Source organism: Cyprinodon tularosa, unplaced genomic scaffold (genome assembly GCF_016077235.1).
Source record: "Cyprinodon tularosa strain WSP-4 unplaced genomic scaffold, ASM1607723v1 ctg9, whole genome shotgun sequence".
Taxonomy (NCBI): Eukaryota; Metazoa; Chordata; class Actinopteri; order Cyprinodontiformes; family Cyprinodontidae; genus Cyprinodon; species Cyprinodon tularosa.
Window position 1 is genome coordinate 1801570 of NW_024039673.1, and position 19163 is coordinate 1820732.

The 19163-nt window shown below is 36.7% G+C and overlaps 2 protein-coding genes across 4 annotated transcripts in view; both read left to right on the forward strand.

Moving 5' to 3' along the window:
- The window catches only part of LOC119775851 (cilia- and flagella-associated protein 54-like), a 40270-nt gene extending 39015 nt beyond the window's left edge, over window positions 1–1255 (forward strand). The window contains exon 57 of the mRNA XM_038273959.1: window positions 893–1255. Coding sequence (XP_038129887.1) covers window positions 893–909 — 17 coding nt within the window. The 3' untranslated portion in view covers window positions 910–1255. The remainder of the gene's footprint in view (window positions 1–892) is intronic.
- A 488-nt stretch (window positions 1256–1743) lies between these two features.
- On the forward strand, window positions 1744–18237 carry LOC119775882 (dixin-like). 3 transcript variants are annotated; one of them, XM_038274014.1, is made up of 21 exons: window positions 1744–1986; window positions 2558–2687; window positions 3772–3897; window positions 4328–4559; window positions 6280–6381; window positions 9050–9150; window positions 9237–9340; window positions 11606–11689; window positions 11908–11961; window positions 12089–12139; window positions 12220–12324; window positions 12455–12508; window positions 12631–12702; window positions 13346–13417; window positions 13524–13589; window positions 14071–14220; window positions 15035–15098; window positions 15196–15292; window positions 15431–15539; window positions 16899–16978; window positions 17054–18237. In XM_038274014.1, the coding sequence occupies exons 1-21, from the start codon at window positions 1924–1926 to the stop codon at window positions 17061–17063; spliced, it is 1926 nt and encodes a 641-aa protein (XP_038129942.1). In that variant the 5' UTR covers window positions 1744–1923; the 3' UTR covers window positions 17064–18237. The 3 variants fall into 3 exon arrangements, with proteins under 3 accessions (XP_038129942.1, XP_038129944.1, XP_038129943.1); XM_038274016.1 differs by having other exon boundaries at window positions 9056–9150; XM_038274015.1 differs by having other exon boundaries at window positions 2561–2687.
- Window positions 18238–19163: the final 926 nt, after the last annotated feature.

Here is a 19163-nt window from a genome sequence, read left to right on the forward strand (position 1 = left end):
ACATTCTTCTTAAAGTCAATCAATCGATCAATTGAACTATTTTATGAAAAAAATGTCTGAGAATCTCCCCTTTTAGAAAATCAATTTCTAATGTGACTCCTAATGCATATTACACACTCTAGGATTTGTAGTGTTAACGAAGTGACGGAAAATACTTTTTTTTTGCATGGGATATATATACAGTTTAATTTACTGCTAAATTAGGAAAACATCTGGTTAAGTGTCTGATTTTAAACATTTGTTGTATATAAATATGGTTATTTTCAAACAAGTATTTAAATTATCCAACAATAATTATTTGAATTATCAAAATGAATTCTAGAAAATATTAATCTTAAAGTAACTCCAAAATCTTTTGATGGATTATATCCTACCTGTCTATAATGTCTTCAGATTTACCAGGAATAATTATTTCAGTATAGCCATGAAATATAAAAAATAAATAAATAGTTTATTATTGATGTATGTACAGTGATAAAGGTCAAATATTACCCCACCATCTGAAAAACCTTTGAAATTTTTTTTTCTCTTAGACAAATAGTTCCCAATTTAGTCTTCGTTTATAATGATGCTAACTGAAGATAACTTTATTTGTTTTAATTGGCTTTGTGGTAAAAACTGTTTGGTTGCTATGAAATCAAGTAGCACAAGGCAAGGATGCTCAAAACGTTTCCTTACAAATTGACAACCAGATCTATCTAGCGGCTTTACTAAAGTCATCAACCAAACATCCTGCTTACTTACCCTTATTCACTAGTAACTATGAATCCCCCTTGTATTTGGCAGCTTTAGGTAAAGCTGTCTGAAACTACAACATATAAAGCTGTATAGGTGTAGAGTTAGCTGTCAAGAAACAAATTGCTAAATATTTGCCTTATGTCCTTTGTTACAGGTGGTCCTGTACCTTGAAAGCAACTGTCCAGCCATCACTATTCACTCCTAGGAAGAGTTTTCACTGGTCCAACAAAACAGGAACAAATTCTCAAGCAGTTTCCACTCTGAGCAATAGCATCTTATTAATAGCATGATTTCCACTAGATTTCTTGTCAATTGAAGAAGCAGGAAGTATTTGCTTGGCAGTAGAAGTTAAACAGTATTTTATCATAGCATTAGTTTAGTACTGAATTGCCACAATACAGTTATATTTTGAACGTTGTTTCTTGTATGCTGGAACATTTAAGAGAAAATAAAAGCCATAATAAAGAAATTTAAACTGTAACCATTCTTATATGAAGTCTTTACAATTTTTTGCAAGATTTAGAAACATGAGTATTTAACACATTTTGATGTGTGTGTTTTTTTTTACTCTGGGATTTTCTTCATATCTATTTCCCTCTTAAATTGTTAATTTCTACAATATTTTTTCCCCTTAACGATTTTGTATTTTTAATTCTAAGATTAAAGTCAGAAATTCTGAGAAAAAAAATCAGAATTCTGAGATTAAATTGAGAATTCTAAGAAAAAAGTCAGAAATTGTGAGATTAAATTCAGAAATTCTGAGAAAAAAGTCCGAATTCTGAGACTAAAGTCAGAATTCTGAGATTAGGTGTTTTAAGGGAGCATGAATGTTTAGTGGAGAAAGGAAGCCCTTTCAGTTAAACCAGCTCTACTCTTTCAAAAATAAAGTTAATCTGTATTTATATTTTAAAACTATAGAAATAAAGTACATCCCCAAACTTTTAGAATATGATTTCCGATCAGGTATTTTATTGTGAAGTGCCACCGGATACAGTTGTATTTCAATAATGGCTGCCTTGACAAATGGTCTGCTGTCCAGAGTAACGGTAGCCTGCTCAGAGCCATCAATTGTCTGACGTTTGTTTGAGTCCAGCAGTGGTTAGTAACGGGGGTCCGCCCGTTGTTCAGGCTCCTGCTGTGACAGCTAGCCGGCTAGCTGTCTTAAATGGAGTTTCTGGATAAAAGATGATCGCTTCACTCTCAAGAGGAAGTTTGCTGGACGAGGTTCTCCATGGAGGGTACAATGAGGTAACGCTCAGTAACCATCGTTACTGCCGTCTGTCCGTCCGGTAAATTATCTGATAACCTGTTAGCTAGCCTGAAAATCGCGTGAGCTTTACTTAGTGCTAGAAATGAAAAGGTGTCTCGTTTTTAGAAATATAGAATTGTTCAACTAGTAAACTTTCGGTTAAAAAATGCGTTTTTAGTAAGTTTATGAGTTGAACTAAAGTTGAGTATAGTTTATAAGCTACATCTCCTCACCCTGTAGCCAATGAAGCTAAATTCCACCGGAACCCCAACTTCAAATTACCGCTGCTATGTTTAAAATGTCTACCTTCTTTGTGGTTTATCCAGGTTACGATAAGCTACTATGTGAGATAATCAGTAGTGATTAAATTGGTGGAGTGGAGCGATATGAGGGAGCGAAAGCAAAGTTGTTACTAAAGGATACTGGGACAATAGGCTGACCTCCCTCCCTCTGTCCCGTCCTAACATAAGCAACAAAGGCTCTTATTTGTCTGAGCTTCCTGTGGCCCAAATCACTAAGCCCTGCATCTGTGTATGTGTCTGTCTGCGGTGTGTGATGGACGACCTGCAGCAGCAGCTGGCAGCATATGTTTCCTGGGTGAACTCTCAGCTGAAGAGGAAGCCAGGCCTGCAGCCCATTGCAGACCTCAGACATGATCTGCAGGATGGTGTTGTTCTTGTGCAACTGATAGAAATTGTTGGTAAATATACACACACATGATTTACACACACGCCAATGTACCACTTGTTAAAGTAACTCTATTGGAAAAGGTATGTACAGATGCTTTAGTAAACCTCATTTCCTTTTTTTTGGGCACTGTATCTCAGATAAGTTTATTTTTATATTTAAAATTTTAAATGTAATATAATAGTCTTTCTTAAATTATTCTTAAATAATCAGTGTAAATAAAGTGTTAATAAGCCCTGACTAAACTAAACTTATAATTATATTCATAGGACATCCCAAGTGCTGCTTTTAAAACTATTTACCAAAAAAATCATGGTCTGTTTTCTATGCGGGTCTCCAATAGCTAAATAATTTTCACACATATAATTATGATGATGTGATCAATCAGGATGAATTTCTGCCTTTATAATGACTTTAGTATAAGAGTGACTGGACTTCAGATGATAACATAAAATGCAATAAATGGCTTACTGTATCACTGTGGCTACAAAACTAGATGACATCCTGAGGAGGCAACCCAGCTGTTTGAGTCAGTTGTTTTGGAGCAACGATACAGCAAAACGTTCCTAGAAAACAGCTCCTTGGATCTGGAGTTTGAGACCTTTAGCCAGGCACTTTGCAACCTGTTCTGCAAGAAAACATCAGTAGCAGAAGCCTTTAGCAAATGCCTTTTCTAAATACACTGGGATGGGTAAATGAATAAAGAATCCTGATTGGGTTATCAGTCCATCCATGCATCCATTTTCCGTCACGCTTATCCCAAGTGGTGTTGCGAGGGTGCTGGTGCCTGTCTCCAGCTGTCTACAGGCGAGAGGCAGGGAACACCCTGGACAGGTCGACAGTCCATCGCAGGGCAAACAACCATTCATACACACACTGACCTAAGGAGAATTTAGAGAAAACAATTAACCTAACAGTCACGTTTTTTGACTGTGGAAGGAAGCCAGAGTACCCGGAGAGAACCCATACATGCTCAGGGAGAACATGCAAACTCCATGCAGACAGACTCCGTGCCAGGAATTGAACCCAGAACCTTCTTGCTGCAAGGCAGCAATGCTACAATTCTCCAGTACTGTATGCTTTTTTTCTTTTGGCAGCTGGTGAGGTCCTGCAAGGAGTCTACATTCCTCCGCTGAACAAAGAGGAAAGCAAAAAAAATGTGGAGGAAGTCTTGCAGTTCATTTCCTCCAGAAACATACGAATGCCGCATATATCTGCAAAAGGTAAACCACCAGAATTTATTTTTATTACACTCTTCTTTCCATTTCAAAAGTGTGTTACATTAATAAACTACGATTTTCAGATCTAATCTCAGCAACAGTTAGTTTTAGTCATAGACTTGTCAGAGATAAATTTAAACTGCTAAAATGATCTCACCTTGCACGTCTCCTCTCTGCTTTGTTCGGCACACTACCTTCTCTGTATACTGATAGATTAGTTATTATAATGAACTCATTGCTTATTATCATTCTAGCGTGCCGGTAGACTCGTAGAAACTTGCTTTTTCTGCTGAAACTCAAACTGTATCTTCTGATCAGGCTTTATAGTCAGACAGCATGTGACAGTTTAAAAACATACCCATTTTTTTATCATTTATTAAACATTTTGAAAGGGAATTATCTATCATCACACCTTTTGCTTTGGGTTTTTTAGACATCATCGATGGCAACCTGAAACCTGTAATGAGGATCATTCTGGCCCTGGCAGCCCATTTCAAACCCTCAGCCAGTCAGAGGGCTGCATCTGGAAGTGGGCGGAGCTTAACCGGAGGCAGCACAAGCCACAATCCTCTGTCCACAGTTGCATTGGCTCAAGGTGCCGCTGCTACTTTGGCATCTGCACGCCTGGATGCCTCACTGCCAACACGTTTTGCCCGAATCAACAGGTTTGTCAGTATTATTGACAGCATGAGAGGAAAACATTTGAAAAAAAAAACTTTTCTTACTTTAGCTGTTCTTGAATCAGGGGTGTATTACAATCTATATCTTGTAACTTGTAGTTGAGTCCTGACATAGGTTTGGTTTTTGTTCAGATCTGATGAACTTAGCTTGCAGATGAGCAGAAGAGCCCTCATCTTAGCAGGGACTTTGCTTCTGCATAAACTCTAATTAGTCTTCTAAGAAACAAATATCCACTTTGTAATCCAGCTTCTCTATCTTATTTAAATTTTATAGATATTGATGATAATAATACAGATTCTGGGCTGTGACAAAAACTGATCCATAGTCAGACACTAAATCCTGCTGCAAATTATGAAACAGTTTGTCAAATTAAAGCAAACTTTAGTCTGTCTTTAAGATCACACCAAAGTAGGTACCAAAAAAGCAAATTTTCTCTAAACTTTTTGCTTTGCCTTCTTGTTTTTTTTCGCCATTCTTCTGAGAAGTATCCTTCTTTGGCTTAGCAGGCATATTTTTATCCTGGATTTATAAGAGCATCCTGACTGGGCTCCTGCTTAAGATGAAAATGTACTGTTTTTGGTTAATTTAAGAGATCTAATACTAATAAGTGTTCATAACAGTAAAAAGGAAATTAATGGTTCTTGCTAATCAGTAAAAACAAAAAGTCAAGATGTTATGCTTAAAGGTAGTGGGATAGATGTATTATTTAAAAAAAAGGGAACTGCAGTATCAGAGCATATTTTTGCCAATCCCTTTGTTATCATTTTTTTTTTTTTTTGAGATTTTACTCACTGTTACCAATCCAAATCACTGAAGAATACGCATCAGCTGAACTGAAAGCATTGTCACCATTAGATTAACTTTGCACCATTTAACTCACTAGCAGTTAAAACTGAACATTACTGTATAACTTCTTCTTGATACTGATAGATTATTTCCTTCAGCAGTTAATTATGTTTGAAAAAAGCTTTCAGAAAAAAAGTCTTCCTGTTTGTTTTAATTTAAAGACACATCTTAAACCACTAGTATAACAATACTTCGTTTAAAGGAGGACCAGTAAACAGGGGATGAAAGCTGGCTGTCGTCAGGAAAGTCAATGAATGCTAAATAAATTTACTGAAGTCTAGGCTAATACATTTCTAACCTGAAAATCGATAAAAAGATCAGAAATCTCATTATTCCTATCCCTACAGGATACAGAGGAATGCAGGAGACAGAGCTGCCTTCATTCCCCACAGTAGCTGAGCTCCTGACATCAGTCCTTCTGCAGGATATCGCAATATGTGTAGTGATTCAAAATCAGATGCTGTACAGTTTTTAAACATCGGGGGGCGCCACACAGACTGTTTTAGACACAAAAGCAGGATCTTCAATGAATAGTCAAAATAATGACAATGAAAGATGTTCATTTCTAAGTTTTGACTAAACAAAAGTCAGTTTGAGCATGATATGTCCTCAAAGTGTTCAGCATGGAAAACAATTTATGTAATTTAAAAATGATTTATTCTGCTCTGTTTTAGCCTGCAGACAGATGCTGCATATCAGATCAGGATTTGTTGTCCTCTCATGGAGAAACAATTCATAAAAATAGATGATCCTCTATTTGAGCTGATGGACTGAGGCTCATCTGGTCATGCAAAGATAGTGAAGAAGATGACTTGGACATTTAATTACACTGTTTTTATTTTGTGTGTGCTGTTTCAGTGGAAGGGGCTTGGATGGAGAAAAGAGCGTTTGTGTTCGTGCTCTGGTCCAGCAGTATGAAAGAGGAGGCCCTGAAGAGCAGGTTAATCCTCATTTTAGCAGGTAACTTGCTTCTGCATAAAATTAATTTAATTAGGGCTGCAACTAACCTTCATTTTGCTAATAGATTAATCTGTCAATTATTCTTTTGATTAATCAATTAATAATCAAATAGTGAAAGGTTTCTTAAAGAAGATTTTTTTATGGAAGTAAAAGTATAATAGAGTATATTGACAGGAGAAAAAGTTTAGTTTTATTCTAAAATGCAAAATCTTTATATATTTTTTTCACAATTTTTGTATAGTTACTGCTCTGTCAGTTAGAAGCATGTTTTAGAGTCTCTATGCTCCAGTTAATGATTAAATGAATACTGAATTAGTTGACGATTATTTCAATAATCGATTAATCCGATTAATTATTTTAGCCCTAAGTTAAACAAAGTAATGTCCACTTTGTGATCATGTTCCTATATTGTAGTCGAATGGTAAAGAAATTATACTATAAAACAAGTCCCGTCCCATTAACTGCAGATATGAATTTGGCTGAATGCATTTATAGTGTCAGGACTAGGTTGAATTACTTTGGTTATCTTTAGTTGAATTAAAATCTATCATTTAAAAATGATGAAACCTACTAATTTCAGTACAAAAACGTAATTTTAAGTATTAAATTTAACCATAAAATAGTTAACTAAAACAAGCAATCCCAGTTTGAGCATAAACGTCTATTCAGCATTAAGTGACAGGATTATGTTGAAATTAATCTCTTCTTGCTATTTAAATACAGCTTAATTTGCTTATGTTTAGGATAAAAATGTAATATTTGGTAGTAATTAGAGCATTAAACAGTTACATAAAGCAAACAGCATCAATATTTGATTTAGTAGAGTGATATAATGCTTAGAGAGTGACTAACATATAATTGTACATTCAATATCTTTATTAGGTGTTAAGACAGAGGAGGCCTTGGATTTCAATGGAGCTCTAAAAATACATTTTTACAGACGTAAACTAAATCAGCTTTAATTCATGAACATAAAATCTTTAGTCTCTTTCTGACTTGAAGTGTTAGAAAAGGCTGATTTGATTCTATTTAACATAAATGGTTCATATTTTATAACATTGAGCTTCTTTTAAAAAAGGGAAACACCTTTTCTGCAAACTTTTTATTTTTCTTTGCCTACAGCCATGTTGTTTTTTCACATATTTATCCCTTTTCAGATTCCGACAGTCAATCGTGTTCTATGGTTTATTAATAGTATGTGGGAATGTTTTTTCCTCTAAGCTGTAACCTGGTGAGCATTGGTGTCCGTTAGCTCAAAACACATCCAAAATAAACACAGGACTTAATAGTTGGTTAAAAGAAATGATCTGTCTGTATTTCCTGGAGTCACATGCCTGCTGTGACGGTTCGTTTTCTGGGGTTTTTTATATTTAAGTAAAGTTGAGCATAACGGCTTCAAGTCCTCAAATTTTCACCAGCTTGCTGCCGCATTTGAGTACATTTTAAACTGAGAACAATTTACCGGACATATAGCTTCAGTGAGAGATGCCGGTCAATGTCAGCTGCACCGGTTGCCACGGTAACGCATAGCCGTCTAGAAGCTAAGGGGGCGGGGCTTGAGAGCATAAGGATACAGAAGTTGTCATGAGTTTTTGAAGCTCCTAAGGGCTACAACAGGGCAGGAGCGAAGTGTTTTCTCCTTTAAAGAGTTCAGTGGCAGCCAGACTGTTTGTGACAACACTATGGGGGGGACCCAGATTAAATGGTAAGACAAGGCAAAGATACTCTGTGATTTGAGCTATTTCAACTTAAATAATACTGAGGGCTTTGTGGCATTTTCACATAATGCTATTTTCTATGTATTGTCTCCTTTTCTGATAGTCCCTCTTTTCTATAATTAATATTTGAGCAAAAAAAAAAAAGTAATGTGAATTAAGGAACCTTGACTGCGGCTGTGCTGAAAGCAGCAATCAAGAGACATGATGTAGCGCACACGATGGCTACTAACTTTTGTCAATTTATCATTTTCAACAATAATGGAGAAAGCTGCTTTGTGACTTGTTCAGAGTTGTTTTACTAAACCGTGTTCATAATTTTTGAATTTATTCTGGATTGATAATGTAGTTTATTGGGAATGTGACACATTGAAAAACATGCATAGTTATAATCTACCAAAGTCTCCTAGCTATTACAGATATACTGTTTTTATTTTTATCTTCTTATGCTAATAGCTAACAGCATTATCATTTACACCATTGGGCATGATGGTAAAAAATGGTTCAAATTTAGTTTGACTGCAGATGAGGATTTGCTTCTTGGAGTGTTTATAGGTTACCTGCAGCCCATGCAACTGATGCTCCTTAAGTATCTCATTGATCAAGACTTAACAAAAAGGGTTCAGAGAAGCTGGATCCATCAGATGCTGAGGCTCAACCTCTGTCCAGATGCTTAATGCAAATATAAGATCTGCAAAAGCAAACGAGCTTCACTAGAGTCAGAACTTTGTGTGCTTTTTATGGTCTCTATAAAGCTGTGACTTGCCCGTACAGATGTCCTTTAAGAAGTTTGATAAAGGAAGGTAGAAGAATACTATTCCAAGTCTGTGGCCTGAAAACTGTTTCCATAACTCAAAAAGAAATCCTTCTCCATTGGCTTTAAAGTTATCTAGCTTGTCTGATGAAACATTTACGAAATGAGGATTAATTAGTACTTTTTTCTCTTTTGCGAGCCTCAGCTCCGTGACTCCACTGTCGTCGCCACGATGTCAGCAGAGCAGCACCTCGGATCGACAGCCGCATGACAGCCTGCAGCAGGAGCAGGAGAGCAGCGGTACGTTCTGTCGAGCCTATTAGTAAAGATCAGAGTGTTCTCACTTGGCTTTTGTAACGCTGCTGTCTGTATCTTTGTGTCTATAGTGGAGTCAGCTAATGATGTAGCACAGATAGCATTGGAGGATTCTCTGAGTGAAACCCTGGAGAAGGAGGTGAAAGAAACACGGAAGATGGTGTCTGCTTTACAGGTATGAAGAGAATCTTCTCTTATTTTAACAATAATTAAAGATGAGTATTATTTTATAACCAGGAGCAATAAAATGTATCATGAAAAATAGTTTTAGGGAAGCAATCCAAAATAAAGTTATCCATAAAGTCCATAAAGATGAAGAGTTTGTTGTTTGTTTGTTTGTTTATAAATTGCATACATAATGTTTAACAGCCTCCATGTACCCATTCCATCACTAGTAGAAATGTTAAAAGAATGTGATTCCCATCCATGCCACTAGTTTGCAGTGTTTCTTTGAAACCCAGCAGCATGGGTATGCAGTGTACCATGCGCATCGTTGTATCACTGTTTCCATTTTTTTGTGATGCCGTGATAAAGCGTCTTGAAGCCCTGAGGCTTTCCACTCAATTGCTCGTTTCACTAGCCGAAGAATTATGATGCTTCATCTGCTCTATAGTGATTTCATATGGACAGTAGATATAAAATAGGAGCAGCGATTACTCTAATGTTATATTTTTTGTGTAAAATAAATGGAATAAATAATTGAATAGTGTTTGTGTAATGGCAATAAAGAAAATAAATGTATCTTTACAATACAAGCAAATGGGAGGGTTACTTATTAACTGCTTATGTTAGCAGGGACAGATGCTAATTGTTTTTTATTCAGAAGTAACTTTGCTAATGTGTTCTTCCTCTTTTTGGAGCTTTGAAATCCAACTCAAGAAAATGTGAAGGGAGAATCAGCAGCGCTTTGATGCACCTTGTATTTCCAAAAGCCTACAAACAGGCGAACCGGTTCCTGAATCAGTCGCACGGTGCGGCCTGGTCTAAAGGTGTCATTACCTTCAATAAACGCGTTAAAACAATCTGCCATCATTACCTTCAGCTCACCTTGAGACGCTGGCATACTAGACACATCACTACCATTTTCACCAAAAAGCTTTAATAATAAAGAAGCATAACTCAAGTCTGAGAATTTTGCAGACGATTTTTTTTTACTAATGGAGCCTATTAATAAGCCTATGTCCACTCATGGTAAAAAAAAGGAAAACTCGTTTTATATGTTCAGCATTTGTAAGGGCTGTGTGGGAATGAAAGAAAGATATTTACCTTATACACTTGGGCAATGCACTAGGGCTGAAACTATCGATTATTTTTTTGATTAATCGATTAATAATCTGATAGCCAAATGTTCCTTAAAGAAGATTTTTCACAAAATTAAACCCGGTGAAGCTAAAACTTTTCCACTTGAGGAGTTCTGGACAGAGCATATAGAGAGATTAAAAATATATTTTTATCTTAAAAGCAAAATTCTTCTATATTTTTCTACAATTTTGATACAATTACTTCTGTTAGTCAGTTGCTCTGTCAGCTAAAAGTACATTTAGAGTCTCTATACTCCGGGTAATGATTAATCGATTACTAAATTTGTTGACGTTTATTTCAATAATCGATTAATCCGATTAATTTTTTTCAGCCCTAAAAAGCACCTTTAAAAAGAATCAGTCTTTCATTGCAGTCACTTAATCTCATACTGAAGATCTCTCTTTTAAACTCCAGTGTTTGATCTGATGTCTGTAAAATGCTGCAGGTGTTAGAACTGTTGCGTCGCAGCAAGATTTCCCTGGGTTCTATCCATGGCCTGAGGACTTTCTGATTTGAAACACTTTATTTCATTTTTACTCACTGCTCCTTTAAGAATTCAAGTATCATATCGTAAAAGGTTTGATCCTCTTTTAAGGGTATCAGCTTTTTCTTTGATCTTAGATGTAATCTCTCTTTTAGTCTGAGATTATGCCACTGTATAATCTGACTGCACTGTATAAAACTATGTTTCTGTAAACCTGATTATAGAAAGTAACCAAAGGTTTGGAAATCATTCTTCTTTAATGTGTTAAACTTGTTTATAATACCTTAATCATCAAATCATCATTTATTTTTGTGTCTTATTCGACCACATCTCTTAAAATGCACCTCTAACCTAATGTTTGGGTTGAACAGGGAAAGAATTTAGTAAAAATGATAAAACCTATATTTCTACATCAGGTTGTAAAATGAAGTTCCTGTTCCTCCACTGCTAAATCTGTCAATGTTAATATTCTTGTAGGATATATTGGATTTCTAACGTGTTTAATCTTTAGTCAGGAGCTTTTAACTTGTTTGTTTGGGTTTTTCTCAACAACTCTTCACTGGAAATAAAGGCTAGTTTGTCAGGCATTGGGTGAGGAGCCTCACCCCAAAGCATGAATTGGTGTCACATGTTGGACTCTGGGTGTTTTTCCAGGCGCTGTTGCTGAATGGTTCTCTCCCTGAGGATGAACAGGATGTGTCTCTGACGTTGGAGCCAGTCAATGCTGAACAACAGCTGGTAGGTTGTTGTTGTTTTTTTAGTTTATCTCTTTTGAATGTAGATTTAATTTTCTGTGCGTCTGCTACTTTTCTGTCTCGATTCTGGATCTTTCCAGTTTTTGTGCTTGCTGCAGATCACGTTACTTCTTGCCATTTCTGAGTGCGGGCGTGCTTGCGTATGTCACAGAGGGACACGGATATCAGTTTCCTTTATTCTACTCCTCTCTCTTCTTTCAGGTAGTCACTCGCGGACGTTTGGATCAGAGCATGGAAGAGATCACGGACCTAAAGGTAAATTATTAACCTTTTTATTTAATTTTTTTATTTAAACCTTTTCTGTTAGAAAGAAGATCTTAAACTACGTGATGGACCTTAGGATTAATGTTTCATTCACTGTGTTCCTTGTTGTTCGGCTTAGAGAGAGCTGTTGCTCTGCAAACAGGAGATCAGAAACCTGCAGGCAGTTAAGGTAAGACAAACAAAAAAACTCCTTCTTATCATGTTTTCTATTTTTACATGTTGCTGGATAAGGTTTTGATTATTTTGCAGGATGCCCAGCAACAGAGGCTGTGTGCTCAGGAAGCTTCTATCCTGCAGATGAAGCAGGAGATTCTCCGAGCTGGCATGACAAAAGACGAACTCAACAACCAGAATGTATGACATATAATTAGGCTTCTCTTAAAGTTCTTATCCCATTTATTAAATTATGATTGTGCAGTTTCTCACAGTAATACGGCTAAAATTATTTCTTAAAACAGTAATTCTCTGTCTTCCTCTGCTTTAGGCAGAGGTGAAGTGGAAGCTGGAGGAATCCAACAGAATGTGGGGTGAATGCAAGGTGACAGGCTTGAATTTAACTTTCACTTTAATTAATCTTGTTTGTCAGCATCCAGTGAGTTTTTTTTATTTTTTACTTTGAATAAAGAAATTAACATGTATGCCCTGTTTGGTTGGATGCAGAGGGACGTCGGGCAGAAAGACAGATTACTCCAGCAGCTCAAACACAAACTGGAAGAGAGCCAGAAACTCCAGGTTGGATGGATAAAAATGTTTTGCCAACTGACATTTTTCATAATTTGTGCTGCCAAGCTGATGCTTTGCATCTCTACTGTTTATCCACCTTACATTTTTGTTGAACGATTTAGCTTTCTTTAGGTAAATCAACTCCTTTCTTCTCATCTGATGCTGTAGGACACGTCATTTTGACTTTAGTCAACCAAGGATGCTTTACATTTTTAATGATGTATTAAAATATTATGGGACAACTATGAGAAAAGTTCAAAGGTTAAATATGCTGTATCTCCACACTATAGGTTCTTTCTTTAAAATGTGGTAAAGAACAAATACTAATGCTTAACTTTAAGCTCTATTCTAGAGTGCCTCTAGATTAGATCATTACACATTCATCCCAAAAATGTTAGTTAATATTTAAACATAAGGGAACAAAAACAAAATAAGGCACTAACGTCATGGTAACAGTGAGGTAACTCTGGCACATTATAAGTTTAATAGATACCTCAGAGAATTAACAGGAATTTATGCTTCTTAAAACACACTTTGTCTTTCTGTTTGTGAAACTTAGGTTGCAGTTTTGCCAACATAACAATAAGTTATTATCCGCGGTCTTACATTTTTAAATTAGTTTTGAATTTTTGACTGTGCTGCTTCATTACAGGCTGAAGCACAGAGAGAGCTGGAGCATAAAAATATGAAGCTGCAGGAGTTGATGAGTAGAAATCTGCGAGAGGTAATTCACTATATTAGCTTTGTTATTTTTTCTGTGTGTTTGCCGCTAGTATAACACCCTTGCATCGCTTCACTCACACCTCTGTTGTGTGTGGTTTTTTTTTTAGATCCCAAACAGCGCAGAGAGCAATGGATATTCCTACCCGGGAAACTCAGCTCCTTCTGTGTCAGATGTAAGTGATCTTCCTCATGACAGAGATGTCAATCAGTTCATGTTTTCTTTGTAGAGATTTTCTTTTTTTTATTATTACAAGCCGGTGAAAGTCGAAGCTTTATCTGCTTAAAAAACCCTTTTTGTTGGAGTTCAATCAGGTGCTCACTGTATTTAAGTTTTGAAGAATTTGGGTTGACATGATCTTGCAGCCCCTCTTAGATAAAAATCATTTCTGTTTCCACCCACCTATATAACACCACAGCTTGACCTGTGGTGGTGATCACATAATCCATGGATTGGACTGTATGAGCCAAAGATTTAAATTCCCCAACACACAGTTTATAGCTCAGGCAAATGTGGGTATTCCACACCAGTTTGTCTGGTAATGTTACTTTCATGATTTCAAACCACACATGGCCCATGATCTCAACAGATTAGCTTGCATTTCGACAGTGGACCTAAGGTCTGACCTGAAAGGGTGTTTGTTTGCGCTCTGCTAGCAGGCGGAGGAGGTCCAGCTGGTCAGAGACACATTGAGGAGCCTGAGGAACAGCTTCAGGGACCACGACCCACAGCACCATACACTGGACACCCTGGAGCAGGGGATAGTATCACTCATCGACAGACTGCATGTTTTGCAGACTCACAGGGTATCTGGCCTTTGATTGTCCTCTTTATAGAAAATAAATTATGCATGTTTTTGTTTAGATGTTTCCATATAGGAGAGGGGCAGAGGTTAAGCAGAGGCCTTCTTGTTTGAGGGGTTGATTTGATGAATTGGGTATTCCAACCGGATAACAAACCTAGAAGAAAATATAAAATATTTCCATTGAAGGCTAAGATTGAGCCTCCTAAATGATGACTGTAAAGGCAGAAGTTCTCCATCCACCTGCTTTGATGCGACTCACGGCCGTTTAAAACGCCATCATCTCATGAGGCTCCACTTTTTCTGTCTTATTCTAAAAACGTACAGTATTATTAATCCCTAAAATTTTCCAATGTTTGCTGCTGTCTGAAATTAAAGAGGCTGATTCAAAGAGCCTCCTACTGCAGTGGTTCTCTCCACTGGTTCTGAAGAACCACTATCCTGCAGGATTAACAGCCTTCTGTCAGGTTCAGGAAATAATAGAGTCAGAGTGACGCAGTGATGATGAAGAGGTGATGAGGATAAGGGTAGAGATGAAACACTCTAGTGGAAATAGAGTTTATTAATTTGATAAATATATTAAAAGCATGAAGGCAGACACACTTAAGGAAGATACAGGTAGACCAATTAATGTGTTAAATTGAGCATAAATGGCCCCTTTGGATGGCTGGACCCATTATTTTTGGGGTATCATTGCTTCAAAGCCACAAATAAATATGAAATTAATCCCAGCACAGATTGATTGTTAAGTTTTTTCTTGAACCGTATGAAAATATATGTCTGGGTTTGTTTTTTTTTTTTTTTGTTTTTGCTGGTAGGGAAGAGGAAAATCTCCAAGACGGAAAAGTCAGCACACAGATTTGGACCCCTGGGCTTCCTTCCGTGAGAATCTCTAATCTCTAACATTTGCAACCAAAAGGGAAAGTTTTTTTTTTTTTTTTTTCCCAACTGGAAAAACTTTTTTTGCTATTTATTCCAGAGAATTGTCAGTCACACAACGGTTCTCCTTCTTCTACAAAAATCCTTTACTTTACTGGAAAATCCCCGACACCCTCCATGATCAGTATACCTAAGAGGTTAGAGTTTGTGTTTTTACACTGAAATATTCACATTCTTTTATGGTGTATGGGAAAGTATAGCTGTCAATGCAATAATGAGAAAACAGTCTAAATGATGTGTTTTATATCCATTTTTTTTCTGCATATATTGTCTAGGCTGGGTGAAGTAACCCTGAAGGATGTAAAGGCAGCTGTTGATCGAGAGGGAAACTACAGGTACCACTTCAAGGCTCTGGACCCAGAGTTTGGCACTGTTAAAGAGGAGGTAAGTCAAAGATGGAAAGGAAGAAAAAAATAGCTGAATAGTAGGTCACAGCTTTGCATTTTACTTTTCACAAATCATTTATAGACACCACTAGTAACGATGCTGAAAACAGATAGAAAGCTATCTTAGAACTAAGAGACCTAACCATATCTCACAATGTTTAGGAAATCTCTAAAAAGTTCCTAGTTCCAGATCACATTCTAACTGAAAGTTACTCAATCCATTTTAATTGCAGTTTTTAAGCACTTATAAAACAACCAGAGCTGACCAGAGTGCTATACAGAAAAATAGATAAAACATAACAGATGAAAGACCACACGGCTCAAACATGGGTAAAAGTAACACACAATCAAAGCAATGAAATGTGATAAAGGAATAAAAGGAGAAAATAAAGCCTATTGTCTTGCTAGGTGTCAAAAGCCAAAAAAGTGTTTTGTCAAGAGATTTAAAAACAGTCAGAGAAAGAGTCCTGTCTGATGTGCTGAGGCAGATCTGTTCAGAGCTTTGGAACGGTGAAAGTACGGTCCCCTCTGAGCTTCCTCTTAGCTAGCTCTACCTGGAGCAGCTGACCTGAGAGAGCGAGTCGGTGTTAAGGATGTAGAAGCTATAAGAGAGGTACGGTGGGGCAGGATAATTCAGGGATTTAAAAGCAATTAAAATAATTTTAAAATGAATTCTGAAATATATGGGCAGCCAGTGGAGTGAGGCAAAAAAGGCTGAGATTTTTTCTCATACTTCCGTGTGCCGGTTAAAAGGCGTGCTAAAGCATTTTGAACCATCTGGAGGAGGGAGATGTGAGAGGCACTAACCCCCACATAGAGGGCATCGCAATAGTCCAGCCCAGTGGTAACATAGACGTGGATTACTCAGACTAAAACAAACCTTTACTATAAATTTCAGTGCAATCCGACCATGTCTGTCATTTTGCTAAACAGCAAAACCAGTACTATTCAACACATGATCACCTTGGTGGAGATAATTATTTTCAACCACTTTGATTTTAGCAAATTATTTGAGAGTTATTGCCTGTAATAACATTTGAAAAAAAATAAATTGGCATTCATAACATAAAACAATGTAACAGAAGCTTCTGGTTAAAGAGGTTCCAATTAGACATCCTTATATTGTGGTTTCCTTTGCTTTAGAAGGACATTTTGAGCTGTTTGCTTTTAGCTTCATTCTTGAACCTTTGTGATCTTGCCACTGATAAAAACAGATGCCCAAAAAGACAGTGACTGTTCCAAATAAACTTAAATATTAACTTAAAATCATAATTTCGTTGTCTCTGTAGTGATATTAAGTGTTTAAAAGCTTTTATAATTTACCAGAAGTTATTTCAGGCAGTAATCATCTCTTTAGGTCTTCCTGGATGGAGCAATAGTTCCAGGCTGGGAGGGAAAAATAGTGGCCTGGCTAGAAGAGGACTGTGGTGAGGACAGGTAACAACCGTCAAGGTTTTCTCACCTGGCCATTTTTATGACTCTGTATTACAGTTTGTTTTTTTTTTCTTTTAGACCTTTATAGATTCAAGTGGAGCAGCTACAAAGTTATCCCATCTCTTACAACAATCCTAGAGACGCATCAATCCATTTAGGTAAATGCACTATCTTGGGGCCTGGACTAATTAGCACAATACTGCACCGACAGAGACCTTCTGGCTTATTGAACAGGAAGCATCATCTTTGCAGTTTGTGCAAATATCCTACACCAAGCAATTTCTAAAACTCTGTGCCTTACAAAGGAAAACTGTTTCTGTAAAGTTCTTAATGCTGTTATACTGTAACTGTTGTAGAAAACTAGTCAGGATTTTTTGGGGGGGCTAAGTTGATTTAAAACTACTGTATTTAGGTTTACATGTAGAATAGGAAGCGGAAAAAACCCAAATATTTTCCAATTTTAGAAAGTGTTAACCGGATTCAATGTTCACCAGTGAGGCCTTTGAAACCTAATCAAATAATATATTTTATAGTTATTTCAGCAGCTATATAAATCAGACCTGTTTGAATCAGAGCATTGTTGTATGCAGCCTACCTGGTGGAAAAGAAGACTTCTTTTAGTCTTGGATGCCATCTGGTGGTAGTAGAAAATATAACAGCTGAAAGGACAGTTGCATAAAGGAAAAGTTCTTATGTTTTAAACCAAGTGGATCCTGAATCCAGAGGTGAGTTTCTGTATTCGTGTTCAAACTTAATCAACGTTATTGGATCGAAAGAACATATGTGTCCATATAACAATGTAGACAAACAGCGTTCTACCTACTCTTGTGTTTTTATTTTGTTTTATTTTGGGGGTTTTCCACCATATTAAAAACTAAATCATATTTATGTTTTCTTGGTTTACAGAGATTTTTTAAGTAACTGCCTTTTCTTTAAAATCCTTTTTATTGTTAGTTTATAATATATCATTTTGAGCTGTTCCATTATTTATGCTGTGCATTTCTCTGTATGCAGGTCTGCATGTATAAAATTCTGACTGTTTGTTTACTGACAAGCCAACAGAAACTAGTCAGTGCGGCGAATAGATCGTATTTAAATGCCAGGACTGCATGTACAGGAAAATGTAAAGCTTTCTGTTGAGATGGTTATTTTTCATTTGTCTGAGGAGGTTTTTGCAAAGTATAAATATTGTATGATTTTTGGATGAAGCGCCTTTGTTGAATATTTTGAAATAAATGTTTTTGTATGCAACTTTTATAAGAGCACTTGCATCCATTCCTTTATTTTATTATTCATGTGTTTCAATTAGATGCTTTGGACGAAACATGGTCATACACCTTAACTCTAAACATGCCAGGCAAGTAGAGCATTAAATGAAGAGAATGCTTAGTCGCTTACACATCTCTGAAAAACCTGCAGAGATACACAGATCAGCTGGAAGAACCTGTCTCAAATGAGACGAATCCTTAAACTCCACAGTATGCACACCACTGTGTGGTGGCTGCAACACCGCAGACTAGAAGAAGGTGAGGAGAGTAGTGAGAACAGCAGAGAGGATCATCGGGGCTCCTCTTCCCTCCATAAAAGACATTTCATCCCAGTGCTGTGTGTCCCGAATCCATAACATTATAAATTATCCCTCAGACCTCCACATTGGACTGTTCTCCCTGCTGCCCTCTGGGAAGAGACTTCAAAGCATCTGATGCAGGTCCAGCAGATTCCAAAACAGCTTCTTCCCTACTGCCATTAGACTGCTGAATGTTGTGTAAAATGTGGATAAAAACAAAAAGCTGAATGTTGGAAACTGTAAATCATATACCAGCCTTATATTTAAATCTAATCAACATGTTTACATTTTATCACTGCTGCACTTTAGAAATGGAAATGTCTTGAGAGGTGTACTGAACGAAATTTAATTTTGTATAAACAATAAAGTTTAAGTCTAACTTTGCAGCTGTAGAGGAGAAAGAGGATGGCCATAATTATTTTTTTTTTATGCCTGGATCCATTTAGAGGAACGAACAAACGTGGAAGAAGCAGTTCTGATCAGATGCCAATCTGGATCTTTTGGCCAACATTGTAAAAATTTATACAGCAACCTGAAAAAAAAAAAAAAACATCAAAACTATAAATTATGGTGGTAACAGTATAAAACCTTAACATAGGTGAAAGTTTATCTCCCAATTTA